The sequence below is a fragment of the Salvelinus alpinus genome, chromosome 6 (assembly GCF_045679555.1).
Source record: "Salvelinus alpinus chromosome 6, SLU_Salpinus.1, whole genome shotgun sequence".
Taxonomy (NCBI): domain Eukaryota; kingdom Metazoa; phylum Chordata; class Actinopteri; order Salmoniformes; family Salmonidae; genus Salvelinus; species Salvelinus alpinus.
In genome coordinates this window covers 53,735,990-53,758,054 of record NC_092091.1, presented here as the reverse complement: position 1 = coordinate 53,758,054, position 22,065 = coordinate 53,735,990, and the positions used below count along the sequence as shown (strand labels likewise).

The following is a 22,065-nucleotide window of genomic DNA, read 5'->3' as shown; positions in this document are numbered from 1 at the left end:
GTAGGGATGGTGCCAGGTTTCTGCCAGACATGACGCTTGGCATTCAGGCCAAAGAGTTCAATTTTGGTTTCATCAGACCAGAGAATGTTTCTCATGGTCAGAGTTCTTTAGGTGTCTTTTGGAAAACTCCAAGCGGGCTGTCATGTGCCTTTTACTGTGGTGTGGCTTCTGCCTGGCCACTCTACCATAAAGGCCTGATTGGTGGAGTGCTGCAGAGATGGTTGTCCTTCTGGAAGGTTCTCCCATCTCCACAGAGGAACTCTGGAGCTCTGTCAGAGTGACCATCGGGTTCTTGGTCACCACCCTGACCAAGGACCTTCTCCCCCGATTGCTCAGTTTGGCTGGGCGGCAAGCTCCAGGAGTCTTGGTGATTCCAAATGTCTTTCATAAAAAAAATTATGGAGGCCACTGTTCTTGGGGACCTTCAATGCTGCAGACATTTTTTGTACCCATCACCAGATCTGTGCCTAGACCCAATTGTGTCTTGGAGCTCTACAGACAATTCCTTTGACCTCATGGCTTGGTTTTTGCTCTGACATACACTGTCAACTGTGGGACCTTCCATATAGACAGATGTGTGCCTTTCCAAATCATGCCCAATCAATTGAATTTACAACAGGTGGACTTCAATCAAGTTTTAGAAACATCTCAATGATGATCAATGGAAACAGGATGCACCCGAGTTTAATTTCAAGTCTCATAGCAAAGGGTCTGTTAGCAGTTGATGTTACGCTTCAATAACACAGACCCCAAAGCAAATCAGGCGGAGAAAAATAGGTTTATTCAAAGAGGACAAATCATAGATGTTATGCTGAGGTAGATGTTCATTCTCCCCTGTCCTCGGTGATTCTCTCAACAGAACGAAGTGACAGGATGTAATTTATAGCCTAACCCTAGCCTGTGGTTGACCAATTAGAATTCCTTGCAATAAAACTGGGCCAATGGCCAAATAACAAGTACCCTGTTTCAGACAACGTATAGACAAATTCATCCCATGTCTCTGACCCATTGATCATTAATGCCCTAATACAGAAAAAACACTTTCCATTGATCGTTAATTCCCTCTTGACCTTTAGTCCTCTGCGTTGTATATTCATCTTCAAAATATTCTTACAGGTCTGAATACTTATGTAAATAAGGTATATTTATTTTGAATACATTTGCAAAAATGTCTTAACCTGTTTCACTGTCATTATGGGGTTTTGTGTAGATTGAGGATTTTTTTATTTAATCAACTTTATAAGGCTGTAAAATAACAAAATATGGAAAAGTCAAGGGGTTTGAATACTTTCTGAATGCACTGTATGTGCCATTCAAAGGTTGAATTGCCTTTGAAAATTGTATGGCACCGGTTTGTGTCAAGAACTGCAACGCTGATGGGTTTTTCACACTCAACAGTTTCCTAGTGTGTATCAAGAATGTCCTTTGAGTGCTGGACATTCCAGCCAACTTGATACAACTGTAGGAAGCATTGGAGTCAACATGGGCCAGCATCCCTGTAGAACACTTTGACACCTTGCAGAGTCCATGCCCAGACAAATTGAGGTTGTTCTGAGGGAAAAAAGAAAGGCATCTCAATATTAGGAAGGTGTCCTTCATGTTCTCTTACAGTGTCAAAAGACTACCACCTTCATGAAAGAGCCAGTAGAGACATTTCTATCTCAATATCAAATCCTTTCTGGTATGAATATCCTTTCCGGGTATAATATTCCGGTTGAGCTAGACCTACGGTTTATATGCTCTCCGGAGCAAATTATAATGGAATTAGTTTGTGTAACAGATCAAATTAGCATTGAGCTTTTTTAAGTTCAAGTTTCAAAAGCTATACAGGACTTTTACATGGTATGATACACTACAAAATACTACTGAATAAAAAATAAAAACCTAAGGGACCCTTTCAAGAGTCCATACAAACGTAACAAAACTGAAAATCTAAATCAACTGCATAATTAACTCTTTATGGAATCAAAATGATAAAATACTGAATAATAAAAATAATAAAAACAAATGAATAGAACAAAAAAAACGGACTGTTTTGGCAGTCTTTTCTTAAAAACATTGATTTTACAGTATATTGCTCAGAATGTGATGCTATTATCTGAGCTATACTGATTTTGCATTAAAGACCAGTCTTAAATATATCTTAGCTAGGGGCCCATATTATTCATGTTTTTTTGTGACGGTCACATTTAGTGCACACATGATTTGAATATTGCTTAAATGGAAACGTACAATAAATAAAACTGCCTTGCCTTTGTCCTGCGTCTAGCTAGCACGCTAGCAACAACCGCCCATCGCTAAATATGATATTTTCTCTGAATCAAACCGCAGTACTAGTACAACACACTTCTCAAATACATTACATTCACACAGAATACAACTTCAACAGCTGGTAAATTGATGTATAAGGCCTAAGGACAAAAAAAAATATGTTGTGAGGGCGTACATACAGTGTACGACTGTGTGATAATGAACACACATATGCCTGATGGTCAATGTCAAACACATTCAATTCCAATGGCTCCGCTCTTAGAATCACTTTTTAATGATAGGGTATAATTTTAGTAGTAGCATTACTGAATTTTCAGCCATTGTATCGTAACGTTACAGTATAGTGCAGAATGCTTGGATATCGTGGCTTGTTGGTTGAGTGGCAGCTGTAGCTCGAGGCCTGAAAACTACCCTCAGGGGAGATATAAATAAACATGGCAGGATGTCAAACACACTAAGGACAGATACACAGATGAAGTGGCAAAGGCCCTCTGAAAACCCCACTCTCCGAAAGGCAATATCCTGGGTGTCACGAGTCTGAAATAGGAACCCTGTTCTCTATACAGTACAGCACTTTCAAGGGAATAGGGTGGCATTTTTACACTAGAATAGGATGCCATTTTAGATGCACCCTTGAAGTGCCCCCATTTTCCCTATGATCCATCCATGTAATTTCCTCCTTGGTGAAGTGTTCTTCCTGGTTCCTACCACTGGCGTTGGTTTGGTATCAGAGGGTACTCTCGTAGGTGATTGGGGACTCGGTCATAGTTCCGCTTTGCTCCCGCTCTGCATATCCAAGGAAAAAGGGTAGAAAAAAACGATCAAAAAAAGGCTTTTACCGTGTGTGTGTGTGTGTGTGTAACTGAAGTGCATGTGTATAAACAAAATAGGACTATAGGCCAAATGGTCAACATGGAAAACGTCTCAGTGAGTGTAGTCTGAGACACAGCGATGGGCAGGTAACACGTTTCACCAGGACACACAGTGTAGTCATAAAAAAATCTCCCTGCAAACCTGAAGAGCAAAAGAAGCCACCATTGTGTGGTGACAGGGCTGAGACGAAGCATGATGCAGGAAACAAAGACTACCTGAAGCCACAATGCAAATCATTCTCCAACCCACGGCTTCTCTTTATTAGCCTGAGATTCTGAATGATATGCTCTGTTTCACCACAGTCAACAATGTTGAAACAAAAGCATATCAGTTTGGATTCCAGGCTTTTTCAAATAAAGATAATCTCTGTCATAAAGGGACACTGCTTTTCATAAACACACTTCCTTCCCTATGCTGTGTGGACAAAGCTATGACAAGCTGGTTTTAAAAAAGCACAATGGTGTATAATAGGAGTGGAGGTTAAAACCATAATGTGCTGTATAAGGTCACCGTTTACGTCATGTGTGGGATAACAGCTGTCACTCAAGCAAGGTTAGTAGTAGTTGTGGGTTTTTGTGTGCGTTTCTATTTTAAAACACTGAGATGGTGAGGCAGTCCTACCTATTGCTGTCTGTGTGTGTGTGTGTGTGTGTGTGTGTGTGTGTGTGTGTGTGTGTGTGTGTGTGTGTGTGTGTGTGTGTGTGTGTGTGTGTGTGTGTGTGTGTGTGTGTACACTTCTGTCTGTGCATCTATGCAGACGATGTGTTTGCACATTCTGTGTGTGCGTCCTCACCCCAGGCAGGGTTCTTTGGTTTCTGCAGCAGGCGAGGTCCTGTGAGTCCGATGACCAGGGCCCCTATGGGGGCGGTGAGCAGGATGGCGAGCACGGCCACTGTCAGCACCTCCATGCCGTACTTCTCCAGCTCCGTATCCTCCTTGGTGCGGGCCATGTCCAGCGCTGTGGAGCCGATGGCCGCCTGGGGAGAAAAGAGGAGGGGAGGAGATCGACACATTGGCCACGTTACCCTCAACATTGTGAGTAAAAGCACCTACAATTTATTGTAAAACTAAGCCATAAACTTAACGCCGACGTTGGGAATGATATGACAGATGTTCCCCAACCCCTTCCCCTTCTCACGCAGAGCGGCACTAGAGTGTGCAAAAACATTTTTTTACTCACAATACTAATATTGTTACAGACAAAAACATGTTGCACGTGGCGCGATCACAAGTTAGTTACAATATTCAAATGCTATGGTTATTTTGCTTGTTGTAGCCTTTTTTTGTGTCAGGAAAATTTCAGCCTTAGATTCTGTTATTGTTTTTATTTTTATTTTTTTTAATAGAGAGATGAAAGGTAGGAGAGTGCTGAAAGAGCAGTAAGCTGGATTCGAGCCCATGCTGGCAGCGGTACATCGTACATGTGCTCCAGAGGTAGCGGCTTAGACCACTCCAGGCCACCTTGGTTCCTGTTTAACGTTAAGTACCTGTACGGTGGCTTTGGGTAGCCAGGCCAGAGCGATGAAGAGCTTCTCTTTAAAGTTGAAGCCGGCACACAGCACACAGACGAAGGTGAAGAGAACACGCACCAGCAGACCAATGGCCAGAGAGCCTATGCCCAGGCCTGGTGGGACAGAGAAGGGAATAGGGGGTAGAATGATAAACACTTTATTCAAGTTAAAGTAGGAAAACACACCTGATAGAAGATCTCCAAGAGCGGGGTATAAATGTATATGTGGTGTGTGTGTTCTTACTGACTGTGTGTTTATGCGTGTGTTTGTGTTCTCACCGACAGTGGTTTTGTCCAGCTCTGAGATTTGGATCTCAGCCCCGATCAGGCCAAAGAGCAATGGCTGGAACACTTCCCAGGCAATACCCACTATGTCCGCCACAGGGACCTGCACACAAACACAGAGTCAGTCAGACACACACACGTTACGGTTTCTCAAATTACGGACGTTTTCAAACACAATTTGTGAAAGTAGAGCAAATGGAAGGGTTTGAGAAGCGCTATCAAGACAAGTGATAACAAAAACATTTTTTTTTTTAAACACTTACCAGACATGAACCAGACTACAGAGAGAGTTCAGCAAACACCAAGACTTCACAACTTTGTTTCTCTACTAGAGAATCTGCCTCCCATAGAGACAATATCAGATGTGACTCTGTGACTGTATATTTAGGATTGGGCCTCTGTATACTGACTGGAAGGGTCCCACTGTGTCTTATGACAACAGTTTGTACTGCACTGGAATGTTCAAGCTGTCCAGCTGCTATCCGATGCTTTAGTTTAGGTCACTGTGTTAGAGGTAAGGGCTAGAGGGGCATTTGGGTGTTGGGTGAGAGAGTAAGTGCCTAGCTAAAAGATGCAGGGTACGGAGGGTTGAGTGAGGGGTCGGCATGGGATGAGGTCGTTGACTGACCTTTGACCTTCTCCAGCCCAGGCCAGCCAGGAAGGCGAGGACCAGGGTGCAGAGGCCCCCCGAGCCGGGGAAGCCGGCCACGTTGCTGCCGAACAAGGCAAACACCGACAGGCCCAGCAGCAGGAATGAGCGCTTCATCACTACGTTGTCCTACAGGAGAGAGTGAGAGAAGGAAGAAAGGACTCATTAATAAAGTTTCCCAAACAAGGAGTATGTCTCTGGAGTAACATTACTAAGAAAGGGAAACGCTACTGAGAAAACTGAGCTCTGTTATAGGTCAACTCTAAGTTTCCTAGACCTGGACTACGCCTACTCCTAGACTAAAAGCTAAGTGCTTTCGATGGAGATTCCTACCTGGTCTTTGCTGGGAAAGTAGCGCAGCAGAAATCCCAGCAGTACCCCAGCTACCATTCCCCCTCCCACCTCCAGTATACCTCTCAGCAGGTTGTACCACATGGAGCCTGCAGAGAGAGACACAGCACAACAAAACAACAGATATCAAAACAGATGGGATCGTCCCAAATGTTACCCTGTTACTTATAGAGTGCACTACTTTTGACCAGAGTCCTATGTGGACCCTGGTCAAAAATAGTTCACTCTATAGGGAACGGGATGCCATTAGGGACACAGTATGCAGCAGGAAGTCAATAATAAAAAGCATGCAATAGAGAGGAAGACACCGTAATAGCTCATACTAAATGGTCCTGTGTAGCTCAGTTGGTAGAGCATTGCGCTTGCAACAACAGGGTTCGTAGGTTTGATTCCCGAAGTGTGAGGGCGTCATCTATTGGATTCAGGACGGATTGCAGGAAGATCTCGAGTAACGTTGCAACAAAAACAGATTCTATTTTTTTCTAGTGGTTTCCTCTCATCATTGGCTCAGAGCACAGGCACAAATCAACATGCTCCCGACTAATTGGACCCCTACCGGTGGCGAAGGCCATGCCCATGCAGGTGGTGAAGCCGGTGATGGCCAGGATGTCGTCGATGCTGCAGGCGGCCATGAGGAGGGTAGGGATGCCCTGCTCCAAGCCGTAGCCATCCTTCTGCAGCAGCAGCATGGAGGGAACCACCACGGCCGGGGACACGGCTCCCAGCACAAATCTACAAGAGGCGGGAGAGCCAAAGTGAGGGTTAATCATCATATTCATCAGGTTTGGGTCGCCAGGCTGAAGAACGACCTCCGAAGTAACAACCTGTAATATGAATAATGATCATATGACCATTTAGCAGATAGCCAGTACAAGCCTACAGGAGAGGAGACACACTATGAGAGTTCATCATATAATATGGCCCTGTAGAAGATGCTTTCAAAGGTCGGGTTACTGTAAAAGCACTTTGACAACTGTTATGTAAAAAGGGCTCTTAATAAAAATAACACATTTGATTGATTGATTTGAAGACATCACAAACCTAGAAGGGACAGGGGAGGGGAAAATACAATGAGTAAAGAGAAAGTGTTTAATGATGCAGCTTTACTAATAGGGATTAGTTTGAGATATACACTATATGTGGACATCCCTTCAAATTAGTGGATTTGGCAATTTCAGCCACACCCAATGCTGACAAGTGTATCAAATCCATAGACATAGACAAACATTGGCAGTAGAATGGCCCTACTGAAGTGTGGCAGATCATCACATTTCTGCCCTGCTAGAGCTGCCCCGGGCAACTGTAAGTGCTGTTGGCAATGTCTAGGAGCAACAACGGCTCAGCCGTGAAGTGGTAGGCCACACCAGCTCACAGAACGGAACCGCCGAGTGCTGAAGCACGTTGTGTGTAAAAATCACCTGTCCTTGGTTGCAACACTCACTACAGAGTTCCAAACTTCATCAGCACAAGAACTGTTCGACGGGAGCTTCATGAAATTAATTTCCTTGGCCGAGTAGCTGCACACAAGCCTAAAATCACCATGCGCAATCCCAAGCATCGGCCGGTGTGGTGTAAAGCTCATCAGTGCCCAACCTCACTAATGCTCGTGGCTGAATGGAAGCAAGTCCCCGCAGCAATGTTCCAACATCAAGTTGAAAGCCTTCCCAGAAGAGTGCAGGCTGTTATAGCAGTAAAGGGGGGACCAACTCCATATTAATACCCATAATTTTGGAATGAGATGTTTGACGAGCAGGTTTCCACATACTTTTGGTCATGTAGTGTATTTAAAGGGATGGATGAATAGAATGATGGACAGATCAGAGCGAGAGACAATAAAAGTGGATAGGACATGAGAGAGAGCAAGAGGAGCGAGGACGAGAGAAATAGAGAAGACAGAGATATAGCAAAAGAGAGGGAGAGAGCGAGAAAGAGAGGAGAGAGAAAGAAAGCAAAGTGCTAAGTGTCAGGATTAAATGAAAATTTATAAAGGCGGGGTCTCCAATCCTGTTCATCGAGGGCTAACCATCCTGTAGGTTTTTGCTCCAACCCCAGTTAGAACTAACCTGGTTAGAGCTAATTATTAGAATCAGGTGCACTAGATTAGGGTTGGAGTGAAATCCTACAGGACGGTAGCTTTCCAGGAACAGGATTGAGAGCCCTGGTATAAAGGATACTTCAAGTGTTCCCAGTGAGTTAGCTGCCAAATACTCTACACCCGTCTTATTGGAATGCAAGCGGTGTTAGGTAGCCCTTTAGTTTTACAAATGCATCGGGAGGCCGCAGAATACTGAATGGGATTTAGAAGTAGAAGGCTCAGAGAGGACGACAGAGAGACAGCGAAGAGAGATCGAGAGAGACAACGAGACAGAGAAAGAGAGTTTACCCTAGGATGAATGCCCAGATCCAGGGCAAGCCCATGAGGAAGTGGGATACGAGGGCGACGGTGCAGGCCTCGATGATGCAGGGTCCCATTCCCACGCGTGCACACACCATACTCAGCTTCCTCAGAGCCTGGGAACACACATGTACACACACAAATTAAAAGGAAAAATCCACATTGCATTAGTCCACTGTGGATACAGTCGCAAAATGTTTTGCATGTCAGCAGTCAAGTTTTGAAGATATAGGATTTTCAAGCAAAGTGTCACTTGCTACATCTTCATGATGATGAGTTTTGCATCATACGATGTATTTTGCACCATGACGATGTGGCAAGTGACACTTTTCTTCCTGAAAGTCCTGAAAACTTGACTGCTCAAATGCAAAACATTTTGGGACTGTATCAATAGTGGACTAATGAAAAATATATACACATATATAGTTTGAGGGGATTCTTCCTTTAACACAGGAACATAAATAATAAAGACAAGTACTAAACACTAAAAGCATTGGCCTATGGAGAGAGATGAGTGTTTCATTGACATACCGAGCCGTCCAATCCCAGGCCTGCTCGGGCCAGGATGACAGCGAGGGCAATGTTCCTCAGGGAGGCGGACCATCGGAAGTCGATGTACACGGCGTCCGTTACCACGGGGATATTACGCAGCAGGAAGCCCGTCAATAGCATACCTGTAGAGAATGACAGAAAACAATGATACTTTATCATACTATTATAATAAATTGAATATTTTTATAAACACCCCGTATTCTTTGGACTTTCTCTCACAGCAAAAGGGGCAAAAAACAATGTCTTCCTGTTGTTCTGAAGACAACATCGTTTTGTTAAGAGTTAAACAGAGATCTTGAGGCTAAGATATTATTCCCATCTTCACATTGGTTCAAATGCCAAGAAATACACCTTTTATGATAGCCTGGGAACTGAATATTAAAAAGGTTGAAGATCAATTGGTTTAAGATATCAAAGGCTTCTAGGCATAGGAGTCTTTTGAGAGTAAAGGAAAAACGTTTCCAAGTAGGAATAATGCGAACATTGGAGTCTTTAATCTACTGTATGAAATTGAATTGCCTTTGAAGGTCAGAAAGATCAATGTGGTCCTGTGTGGTTCAATTGGTAAGAGAGTGGCATTAGCCAACGCCAGGGTTGTGGATTTGAGGCAACGTAGGCCAAAAAAGGTCTGTTCAGTTCAAACAATGAAACGGGGACTTTGAACTGGGAAACAGAGTTCCTCTGGGTTTACAAAATGAAAAACAGGGGTTGGAGAGACATTAACTATCAAAGATGTACATCCAACAATCAGGACTTCACTTCTGAACTATGGGAGTGGCCTCTGTCGGATAGACACTACACAAACGATCAAAGATGAAAAATCAAAAGACCCAACAAACACTTATTTATCATCTACAATCTCCTTTCTGGACTGTTGAAAGTGAGGAGTAGGTTGTGAATCTGAACGTCTGACTTCTATCTTCTTGTGGGCTGAACGAGTGACCACTGTCTTATTATAGGGGTCTATGCAAACTACAGGACTTGTCATGTGGTTACCGGCATCAAGAGAGACTTTGGTCAAAGCTGCACCGTGTCTCAACCAAGTCTCTATTGTATGTTAAGAAATGCAAATACATTTGAATTCACTCCTTATCAGTCTAAGTCAACAAGGTTGTTCATTTGGTTAGAAATGGAATAAGGTGGGATATAAACTCACGTCACTGTCTAGGTATGGTAGCAACACATGTATGACGTACTACACACGAAGTAGCAGTGTTGGCAAAGCCAGACAGAATAATAAGAGACTGTTTGACCATGTTACATGCAGGTGAAACAGTCCCATTTGACATGTATAGTAAAGAGTACTAGTGAGGGGACAAGCAAGTGCATGCATGCTAAATATAGTGAGTGGGTGTGTTTAATCTGAATGTGTGCTTACTATAGTAAGTAGTTGTGTGTATGTGTTCTATCTACTATAACAGCAGATATATATTACCAGCAGCCAGGCCACCACTCCCATATCAAAGACAAAGAAAAAGATGGCGTCTCTGACTGTTACTAAGGAGCATGTATGGCATGCAACACCCTGAAGATGCCATTTTGTCTCACTCTCAACAAGTGAAATGAGGTAGAGGTTACAGAAAATAACCTGTTGTATGCTGCACATATACATGCGTTCACGGACAAGACAGAGCCCATCACCTACAACACATATATACACACACACTCTCTCCATTCGCATTACCTACCCAGTAACGGGGGAAAGGGAGGCAGTTTGGGCAGCTGTATGAGGCCCACCAGTTTGCCCGCGGTGACGGAACAGATGAAGAGCACGGTGATGCCGAACAGGTTCCCCCCCGGCAGACACTCCTTCTCTGTGATGGACCACACCACGCCAAACAGCACTAATGCAATGAGGACTGGGAAGGAGGAGAGGTCAGAAGTCAGTACGTGGCCAGTTAGCAGGTTGTTTGTTTTTGCCTTTCACCTGACAAATAAAATAAAATGTGCTGTACTTGATTTGGATTGCAAGGTAAAATGGTTTCAAAGGTCTACTACTAAGCCTAAATGTTAACTTGTATATTTCAGTACATCAGGGACAGTGGGTAGTGCCTTGGTCCATCTGTAAATCTACTCCATTTGTGCTATATAAATGCCTCAGGGTACAACTGTGGCACTGTTCAACAACGTGCGCTGGATGAAAATCAGCAATTCTAGAGTACCTTTGTTCCCTTTATTGACACACACAGGTTCTACAAACTCAAGCCTAACATATTACCCTCTCTCTCTCCACATTTTCCACTCGCCCAAGCACAAAACACTACAAGATGCCAACCCCTGATCCCATAGCAATGTCACCAAGGTAACATTTATACGGTAGCATTAGTCCCCCCTGGACTAATGAAATAAAACACAGACCACAATGGCATTATCAGCACATTGTAGCGTTATGAAGGTTCATTAGGCAAATATTGTATCTCTATTCTGGTGTCCATAGAAGTAGAATTACATTTTTATGGGCACCAGCATAGAGACACAATATTAATCAAATCAAATGTATTTATATAGCCCTTCTTACATCAGCTGATATGTCAAAGTGCTGTACAGAAACCCAGCCTAAAACCCCAAACAGCAAGCAATGCAGGTGTAGAAGCATATTAGAGTGGCCTATTTCTATGCTGGTGCCCACCCTTGGTGATGAGGGAGGACAGGAGGCCTCGGGGCGGGCAGGGGCATTCCCGGCGGAGCCTGCCACAGCAGATGACCGGGGGGTCGGTGTTGGTGCCCGCATCCACCACCGGGTTACGGGGGATGAAGTAGGTCTCCTCCGTGACTTGGGGGGTGGAGCTCCGGCTCACCACCACCTGAATCTGGTTCACACCCAGGAACAACCGGGGGGCAGAGACATGGAGGAAAAGGGTCTTAGTTCCAAATGAAAATGTGTCAGTAGCCATACTTTTTAATTAAACTTTCTTACTACAAAAATGCCATTTCAATACAAGCTTCTGAAAAAGTAACACGCTATTGGATATTTGTTTATTATTTTGCCAAAGAGACGCTTGACACGAAGGGACACTTCGATGTTTTTCAAAACTTGCTTCCAAAAAGCATCCTTACGACTCCATCGTACTCCGATCCCCGTTAAAAGGTGCAATACGCAGAAATTGCTCCGCCATTTCCTGGTTGCTAAAATTTGAATAGATCGCTTAATTTCAGTTTATGTAACAAAACAAGCAATGTATAGTGTATGTGTAACCTTTATTTAACTAGGCAAGTCAGTTGAGAACAAATTCTTCTTTACAATGACGGCCTACACCAGCCAAACTCAGACGACGCTGGGCCAATTGTGCACCGCTCTATGGGACTCCTAACCACGGCCTGTTATGATACAGCCTGGAATCGAAACAGGGACTGTAGTGGCGCCTCTTGCACTGAGATGCAGTGCCTTAGACCGCTGCGCCACTTGAAGTAGAGAATCATTGTACCATTTAAACCTCAGTGAAATAGATTTTCAATAACCAAATATATTGTATTTTCAGCTGTTTGAAGCTGGTGTACAAAACCAAAAGATGCAAAAACAAACTTAACGGAAATAGTGCAAAGAGAACAGCTCTTGCTTTCAATGAGAATGACTGATCTATAACTCACATGTCTATGCGAATTTGGAGAGGTCGCCCAAAAAGTTGCATATTGTAGCTTTAACTTCTTGAGTTTAAATTATTGCAATCTTTCAAGAGAGAATGACTGTGGTGTCAGGAACATGTTTTGAGTAGCCTCGCCTAACAATTGAAAGCTGATAAGAATGGTACTGGAGCAAATGCCAATGCTACTGGCTTTTTTGCCTCTGTTCCTTTGACACACCTATGTTAAGTGGTTCTTCATTGTTGACAAAGAGGTTAGTCACACTAACAAAACACTACTGTTTAAGTAATAGTTCTCATGCTTATCATAAAGAGTAGATACGGACTTTTACTACAAAAGAGTGTGCCACGATGAGAACAGTTAGTGTCATGAAAAAGGCTGTTGTTCCAACTTATACCCCACTCTGTGGAAAAAGAGGCTGGCAAAAATCATGGGAAAATCTGCTGGTAGGGTACATCTCAAGGTATGTTTCAAATGACCTAACAAAAACGTCAGCAATGATGATTTTACTTTTCTTTTCCCGTAAATAATTGACCCCATAAATGCATAATGCCAAATAAGAGTGCACCGTACACTGCCAATAGGAAATGTAAACTAATGCCTTCAAAACTGATTCTAGATCAATGTGTGTGGAACTACTATTATGCCAAAGCTTCCGGTCAGCCATGGCTCATAGATTCAGCGACTCAGTATCATGAAATGATGTAAAGGCTATCTATTAGCATTTTGGCTAAAGCACTAGATATACTTTACCTCTGCATGGTTCGTTACTGGCGAGGCTCCGGCACTGTGTTCTAGGTCCAGCAAGGGAGAAGGTGTAGGTGGCTTCGACTTGGGCTGGTCGTCCTCCATCATGGCATCTAGTAGAGTTCACTTTCTCCTCCTCGCTACACTAACCTCACAGCAAACGCGGTGGGGGGGTGGGGTTGGCCACCGGTACATTGCTGCTCTGCTCCTGTTGTATCCCAAGGTCTGACTGTCCAGCACTAGCTCCCATTCACCTCTTCATCAGTCAAAGGCAGTGAGAGTGAGTGTTTGCTTGGTGGAATTGGCCAGAGGCAAACACGGCTGTAGAGATAGGAGGTGGAAACCAGCCAAATGCAGGAGCAATCAAAGGTGAAGGTAAGCAGTAACTGTAAAACAGACAATAAAGACGGAGGTTTTCAAATTTCAGCATTCTGCTATCAGTATGGAATGAGACTGGGAATAAGGGCATCAATGCATGAATGAAGAATTTCCTCTTTAACTTCATATAGAAATCATACTATGTTATTAGCTACATTGCCACCACTCTCCTTCTCCTATGATAAAGGCATTCAATATAATGGCATTTCAATTACAGCAGTATCCATTTTATCGGAACCAATCTGAAGTTCGATTACTTTATATAAACACGTTCCATCCACAGTTTTTATGCGAGTAAAGTCATACTGAATAAAAATAAATTGTAACAGCTGTGATGGAAACAGGAAGTTTCGGTACAATTTTATAAATGCCGACAGATAATTTGTTCGTTCAACATGGTTGGATCTTTTTGAGTCTATAAAATGTATTATGCGCAAAATTGCAGTGGAAACACCTTTATGCATAACTATTGATACAGCATAATAAACCATCATATCTGAGTAAACTTGGGAGTCATGTGATGATATGGTGTGTGGTCCTCCCACTACAACTCGGGAAACCATTGATTAAATAAATGATGAACTTCACAGGGTGGCGACAATGCACGGTGATGAGCTTGATGCTGCTTTCCAATAAATATCTAGGGTCTTATTCTGGTGACATGATGATCGGTGCTTGACTGCCGTTCGACAAAAAATACAAATATTCTCATCATGTAGACTAGCCTACCCGCACGCGGAAGTTCCTTTCATAGGATAACCAGATCCAAAGTAATTATTATCCATCGGGTGATTGGTTGAGCCTTATTTGAAGGCGTGACATCACTTTGAGCCCTTACCAAAACAATGGCAGACAATCTCTCTCCCCTCTGATCTAAAACTCAGTAACAAGTGACAACCCTAAAACCAGTAGTAACAACCAACTTCAATGACAGTTATCTAATATTCCCGCACCCCAATAACATTGTCGCCGAGGAGGGCTTGTTAGCTAGCTACAGGGTTTGAGTCACCACAGACGTTTTATTATAAAACAGCTCAGCTATCAACGCTAGCTAGACTGTGTCTAGACTCAGGAGCTCATGGGCACATACTAGACACGTCACATAGGATCCAGCTGCTTAGATAAGATTCCACCATGGGCAACAACTGGCTACTAGTTCGTTTTCACAAAAATGTTAGACTCATAGCTAGTTTATCCAGTGATCACCACATGTAGAAGGATAGCTACTGATTGAAATGTAGCATGCTGGCTCACACTGGCCAGGCAGAAGCCATCTCGCTAAGTTAACAGTTAGCTAATAGTGGACGCCAAACTCAGAAGCTCACGACCTAAAATAGCCAACTGGTTAGACATGATGGCAACAATGTCTGAAAATGAACTAGTCGCCAGTTAAATATGTTCAACTCATAGTTAGTTTAGCCACTGACCACTGCATTTAGGAGGCTAACTAAATGTTAGGATTTATGTTTATGCACTATAGCCTGTTAGCATATTGTTTGAAGATGAATATTGTTTTGTTACACACACACAAACAATACAGAGGGGGGTGTGTGTGTGTGTAGGAGTAAGAACTGACCAACACAGGCCATAAAAGCTGTGGACAGTCTGGCGAGGGGAGGGGTGCATCTCTCTAGGCCAACCAGGAGGTTAGAATACTGGACAATACCATATTAGGAACTGTTTCAGTGTAGAATCGACAGACACAAGACGGATCTAATCTACCCAGCAACCAGATGTGGACAAAAGGAACGCGCCAAGGGGCTTGGACAAATCCGAGGGCCAGCAAAGGCGGGGCAAAGTCTAAACCGCGCCCAGCCTCTACTGTGATAGGCCAACAGACGCGTTGGAACTACGTCATCACGGTATAAGAACAGCTGTTTACGTACTTCCTGCAGTTCCCGGTTTACCCTGCGTGGTGATGCAGCGAACCCGTATATACGAAAATTGCATTTGCCATTCATTGTTTGCGGTAATTAAACATAATTAAAGAAAGTTAGCAGACCTTGCTTTTTATTTATTCTGACACCGGATGTGTTACACGCAGTGTTCACATAAATTACTAAAATGTAGATAGCTAGCTCACTGGCCAGGCAGTAGCCACTACTAGCCAACTAATTGTGGATTTCCTGGACTTTCAAAATCCTAATGTCGCTGAGCCTTTCACATTAAACTTCCACCTTTCCTGTAGTTTATTTTTGTATTCAAATAACTTTTTATTGGTCACATACACATGGTTAGCAGATGTTATTGCGAGTGTAGCGAAATGCTTGTGCTTCTAGTTCCGACAGTGAAGCAATATCTAACAAGTAATCTAACAATTCCACAACAACTACTTAACACACAAATCTAAGAAAATGAATGGAATAAGAATGTATACATATAAATATATGGATGAGCAATGGCCGAGCGGCATAGACAAGATGCAATAGATGGTATAAAATACAGTATATACACATGAGATGAGTAATGCAAGATATGTAAACATTATTAAAGTGGCATTATTAAAGTGACTAGTGATCCATTTGTTAGTGGCCAATGATTTCAAGTCTATATGTAGGCAACAGCCTCTCTGTGTTAGTGATGGCTGTTTAACAGTCGGAAGGCATTGAAATTGAAAAATAACTTCGGTCTCTGTCCCAGCTTTGATGCACCTGTACTGACCTCGCCTTCTGGATGATAGCGGGGTGAACAGGCAGTGGCTCGGGTGGTTGTTTTCCTTGATGATCTTTTTGGCCTTCCTGTGACATCGGGTGCTGTAGGTGTCTTGGAGGGCAGGCAGTTTGCCCCCGGTGATACGTTGTGCAGACCGCACTACCCTCTGGAGAGCCCTGCGGTTGTGGGCGGTGCAGTTGCCGTACCAGGCGGTGATACAGCCCGACAGGATGCTCTCGATTGTGCATCTGTAAAAGGTTGTCAGGGTTTTGGGTGACAAGCCAAATTTCTTCAGCCTCTTGAGTTTGAAGAGGCGCTGTTGCGCCTTCTTCACCACATTGTGTAGGTGGACCATTTCAGTTTGTCTGTGATGTGTACGCCGAGGAACTTAAAACTTTCCACCTTCTCCACTACTGTCCTGTAGACGTGGATAAGGAGGTGCTCCCTCTGCTGTTTCCTGAAGTCCATGATCATCTCCTTTGTTTTGTTGACGTTGAGTGAGAGGTTGTTTTCCTGACACCACACTCTGAGTGCCCTCACCTCCTCCCTATAGGCCGTCTCGTCGTTGTTGGTAATCAAGCCTACCACTGTTGTGTCGTCTGCAAACTTGAGTTGGAGGCGTGCATGGCCACGCAGTCATGGGTGAACAGGAGCGGGCTGAGCATGCACCCTTGTGGGGCCCCAGTGTTGAGGATCAGCGAAGTGGAGATGTTTCCTACCTTCACAACCTGGGAAGGCCTGTCAGAAAGTCCAGGACCCAATTGCACAAGGTGGTGTTGAGAGACCCAGGGCTTCAAGCTTAATGATGAGCTTGGAGGTTACTATGGTGTTGAATGCTGAGCTGTCGTCATTTTCTTTTATTTTACCTTTATTTAACTAGGCAAGTCAGTTAAGAACAAATTCAATGAACATCATTCTTACATAGGTATTCCCCTTGTCCAGATGGGATAGGGCAGTGTGCAGGCGATTGCATCGTCTGTGGATCTATTGGGGCGGTACGCAAATGGAAATTGAAGTGGGTCTAGGGTGACAGGTAAGGTGGAGGTGATATGATCCTTGAATAGTCTTTCAAAGCACTTCATGATGACAGAAGTGAGTGCTATGGGGCGATAGTCATTTAGTTCAGTTACCTTTGCCTTCTTGGGTACAGGGACAATGGTTGCAATATTGAAGCATGAATGGGATAGGGAGAGATTGAATATGTCTGTAAACACACCAGCCAGCTGGTCTGCGCATGCTCTGAGGACACGGCTAGGGATGCCGTCTGGGCCGGCAGCCTTGCGAGGGTTAACACGTTTAAATGTCTTGCTCATGTCGGCCACGGAGAAGGAGAGCCCATAGTCCTTGGTAGCGGGACACATCGTTGGCACTGTGTTATCCTCAAAGCGGGCAAAGGTGTGTAGTTTGCCTGGAAGCAAGACGTCGGTGTCCGTGACGTGGCTGGTTTTCTTTTTGTAGTCCGTGATCGCCTGTAGACCCTGCCACATATGTCTCGTGTCTGAGCCGTTGAATTGCGACTCCACTTTGTCTCTATACTGACAATCCGCTTGCCTTGCGGAGGGAATGACTACACTGTTTGTATTCGGCCATATTCCCAGTCATCTTTCCATGGTGAAATGCGGTGGGTCATGCTTTCAGTTTTGCGCGAATGCCGCTATCTATGTTGCCAACGTAGTGGTGCGCACACTGAACGATGTGGCACAGATGGTGTTCACACATTTCAAGATTCTTCACCTGTTCGTGAGGATTCTCGATACCACGTGTTCTCGTGAAAACAATTATGTGATTACATTTAATGTAGCTATGAGCTGAGTGTGGCGGTATTTCAAATATAAAGAGCTGGGTAGCTCTTTTGCTAGTTGTCCTGATGTATATGAATACGTGCCAGGAGATAAGATATGAATATCTATAGCTAGCTCCCACAGCCGTTCCAAGCTAGCTAGCTATATTGAACTAAAATATGACATTTCAAAGATTTGACTGAGTTACAGTTCATAGAAGGAAATCAGTCAATTTAAATAAATTCATTAGGCCCTAATCTATGGAGTTCACATGACTGGGCATGGACGCAGCCATGGGTGGGCCTGGGAGGGCATAGGCCCACCCACTGGGGAGACAGGCCCAGGCAATCCGAATGAGGGCTTTATTACAGACAGAAAAAAACCTAAGCAACCACAGGTGAAGAAGCCGGATGTGGAGGTCCTGGGCTGGCGTGGTTACACGTGGTCTGCGGTTGTGAGGCCGGTTGGACGTACTGACAAATTCTCTAAAACGATGTTTGAGGTGACTTATGTTAGAGAAACAAACATTAAATTATCTGGCAACAGCTCTGGTGGACATTCCTACAGTCAGCATGGCAATTGCACACCCCCTCAAAACTTGAGACATCAGTGGCATTGTGTTGTGTGACAAAACTGCACAGAGGCCTCTTATTGTCCCCAGCACAAGGCGCACCTGTGTAATGATTATGCTGTTTGAAAATCAGGAGAAATGCTCACTGACAGGGACGTAAACAAATTTGTGCATTTTAGAGAAATAATATTTTAGTTTTAATGGAAAATGTATGGGATCCTTTATTTCAGCTCATGAAACATGGGACAAACACTTTACATGTTGTGTTTAAATTTTTGTTCAGTATAGAAAGAGATTCCATAACGTTAGTTTACGCGAGTTACCTTGCCTCACCTTACCAAGTACGGTTATATTTACACAATAGTACGGTTATATTTACACAATAATACGATTATTGTGGATCATCAGATTAATATAATAGTTAGTTTAAAACGTTTACATGCTTTGCCAGAATAATGATTTTGCTAATAATCCTGTTTAACGTTACATGGACACATTTGAAATCAGGCTACCTGTTGGGATTTTTTTTTTATAGCAGAAAATCTAAGAAAATCTAAATAAACATGCGCTCGTACATTTATTAACAATAATAATTTGATATTCAACAGATTATGGCAGAAGGCCGAGTATGGCGTTAAGTAAAGTGTTTACATGACTATTTTAAATCGGCGTAACGTCAAAATCGAAGTAAGCATACACCGATTAAAACACCGGGTTTTCTAAGCAAATTTTGGAATTATTAGGGCACGTTAACGCTTAATTGGCGTTCAATCACTAATTGATCTGCGCATGTGCCGGCACCGGTAGCTCGAGCAAACGGTTTAGAAATCGTTTTCACATACACACTTTATATGTCCGAACTATTGTTGTGTGCATGTAACCGTCCTCAAGTCTCGACGTCAAACTGCAAAGTTACCACACAGACTCACTATTGCAAAGCAGCCATCAGGCTAGTGAACATGATAACCAATGCCGTCAAAAAATATGACCCGCAACGTTGTTTATGCCAGTAAACTACGCTGACCGACATTAGTTAATCCAATTTTGAAAAGGCAAACACTAATCAATGCTAGGTTTAACACGAGACCATATGGCACCTTTTGGAACCTAGCTACTTTAGCTGGCTAACGTTATTCTCAAGCCTATGGCATATGGTCTCGCGCATTAGTAACAAACTAGCTAGTTGGCTTCATTGTCGTATCTTTACATTCACATGATTCATATCGACGGCCTTTAAAAAGTATTTATTCCTGTAGACGCTTAAAACATAACTACTTAACACTATGACTAACTATTATTATGCCCCAACTGTCTAAAAGCGCACTCAATTACCGCGCACAAACCTTCAGAAAAATAGCTACCAACTGTTGTTTTATAAATCACACCATAAAGTAGTCACCATGACTTGTCACTCACCTCAAAACGCAATAACTGCCATGCCCATTTTATGAACTGTGTGTGCCTGCTAACGGATTCCACAGGATTAGTGATGTCCACTCCTGCACGGAGTTGCTACAGTACGTGATGATGGGCAGGAGGGATGACAAGACCATCCACATGAGATCAGTGTGTATTATTACAGTAACACACCGATTTTAATTCAGGATTTTGACTGCTACAAGGCAAAGCAACAAAATTTAAAAAATTACATAATTTTCAAAAAAGAAACATACATAGCAATAGTAGTTAGACTTATTGATCGAATCCGTATAGTGTTCGTTCAATCAAAATCCAAATGATATGAATTTCTACTGCATGACATTTTTTTCTAATCTCATCCACAAATTGTTATTCAAGAACAGAAAGGCGTGGAGAGCAGCAGCTTCAACAGGATAAATACACACGGAAAGGCGTGGCTAAACGTGACCACGCCCCTGGGTAGGGTACGCCCCTGGGTAGTTTACTCCCATTGCTCCCACGTGTCACGCTAAACCAGGTATTCCCAAACTGGGGCACGCAATGCCGTAGGGGGTACGCCAAATAAAAATGTGATTCACATTTTTTTTTTAAATAAAATTTCACATTTTCAAACAGTCCATTTATATTTTACAACAGGGCTATACATTTGGGTGAGGTTTTTTTCTCGTCTGAGTAGCCTCCTTTCACTGTCAAAAATAAAAATGTTATTATCTAGTGTTATAACAACACAATGTCAAAAACAGGTAGCCTAGTTAAATAATTAACATCCAATCACATTAACCATTACTCTCTCGCTGGAATTCCACTAACGATCCGTATGTAGCCAAACTTAGATGTTGCTCATTCCGTTTGCTCGAAAATGGATAAATGGTTAAAAAAAGTAAGTCCATAGAGACACATTCCAGCTCTACTGGTAGTACTGCTACTACCAGCAGTACTACACCTGCACCTGTCGACGACACAAGTTGTTCTGCTTCCACGAGCACATCCAATGCTAGCATCAGTAATTCTACATTTGTTGTTAGCCCAGCTAGCATGGACACTGACAGTTGTGAATCTGATGCAGCCGAAGAGCTACTCCCCCTTAACCCCCTTAACCGGGAAAGCACCGAACAACAGACAGGGACGTTGGACCATAGAAGAGGCGCAAATATGATGAGAACTACATTGATTTGGGGTTCACTTATATTGGGAGTAGTGCCTTTCCTCAGCCACAGTCTGTTATATGTGCAAAAGTACTATCTCACAACTCAATGAAACCTTCACTCTTGCGAAGACTTTTAGAAACAAAACATGCCAATTTGAAAAATTAGCCACAGGAATTTTTTGAGCAAGAATTAAGAAGACTTTTGAGTAGTAATACATGTATAGCAACAGATACCATTAATAAGAATGGGCTAGAAGCATTTCATATGGTGAGCTACCGAGTGGCTAGGACAGACAAGCACCATACTATTGTGGAGGACTTATTTCTTCCTGCTACAAGACCCTGCTAGGTAAAGTCCCCCCTTATCTCAGCTCGCTGGTCACCATAGTAGCACCTACCTGTAGCACGCGCTCCAGCAGGTATATCTCTCTGGTCACCCCCAAAACCAATTCTTCCTTTGGCCGCCACTCCTTCCAGTTCTCTGCTGCCAATGACTGGAACGAACTACAAAAATCTCTGAAACTGGAAACACTTATCTCCCTCACTAGCTTTAAGCACCAGCTGTCAGAGCAGCTCATAGATTACTGCACCTGTACATAGCCCATCTATAATTTAGCCCAAACAACTACCTCTTTACCTACTGTATTTATTTATTTATTTTGCTCCTTTGCACCCCATTATTTCTATCTCTACTTTTTCTATCTCTACTATCTCTACTCAATTTTTTTTTTATTACTTGCTATATTGTATTTGCTTCGCCACCATGGCCTTTTTATATTTTTATTTATTTATATATATATTTTGTTTGCCTTCACCTCCCTTATCTCACCTCACTTGCTCATATTGTATATAGACTTATTTTTCACTGTATTATTGACTGTATGTTTGTTTTACTCCATGTG

The 22,065-nt window shown here is 43.1% G+C and overlaps 1 protein-coding gene across 1 annotated transcript; it reads right to left on the bottom strand.

Moving 5' to 3' along the window:
• Positions 1–759: 759 nt before the first annotated feature.
• On the bottom strand, positions 760–20,388 carry LOC139578896 (sodium/hydrogen exchanger 9B2-like). Its single transcript, XM_071407023.1, has 13 exons — positions 20,014–20,388; positions 13,222–13,601; positions 11,516–11,696; positions 10,575–10,745; positions 8,866–9,008; positions 8,323–8,450; positions 6,496–6,671; positions 5,922–6,028; positions 5,568–5,717; positions 4,934–5,042; positions 4,632–4,768; positions 3,938–4,121; positions 760–3,057 (listed from the first exon to the last, which is right to left on the bottom strand). The coding sequence occupies exons 2-13, from the start codon at positions 13,321–13,323 to the stop codon at positions 2,999–3,001; spliced, it is 1,647 nt and encodes a 548-aa protein (XP_071263124.1). The 5' UTR covers positions 13,324–13,601; positions 20,014–20,388; the 3' UTR covers positions 760–2,998.
• Between the last annotated feature and the right edge of the window lie 1,677 nt (positions 20,389–22,065).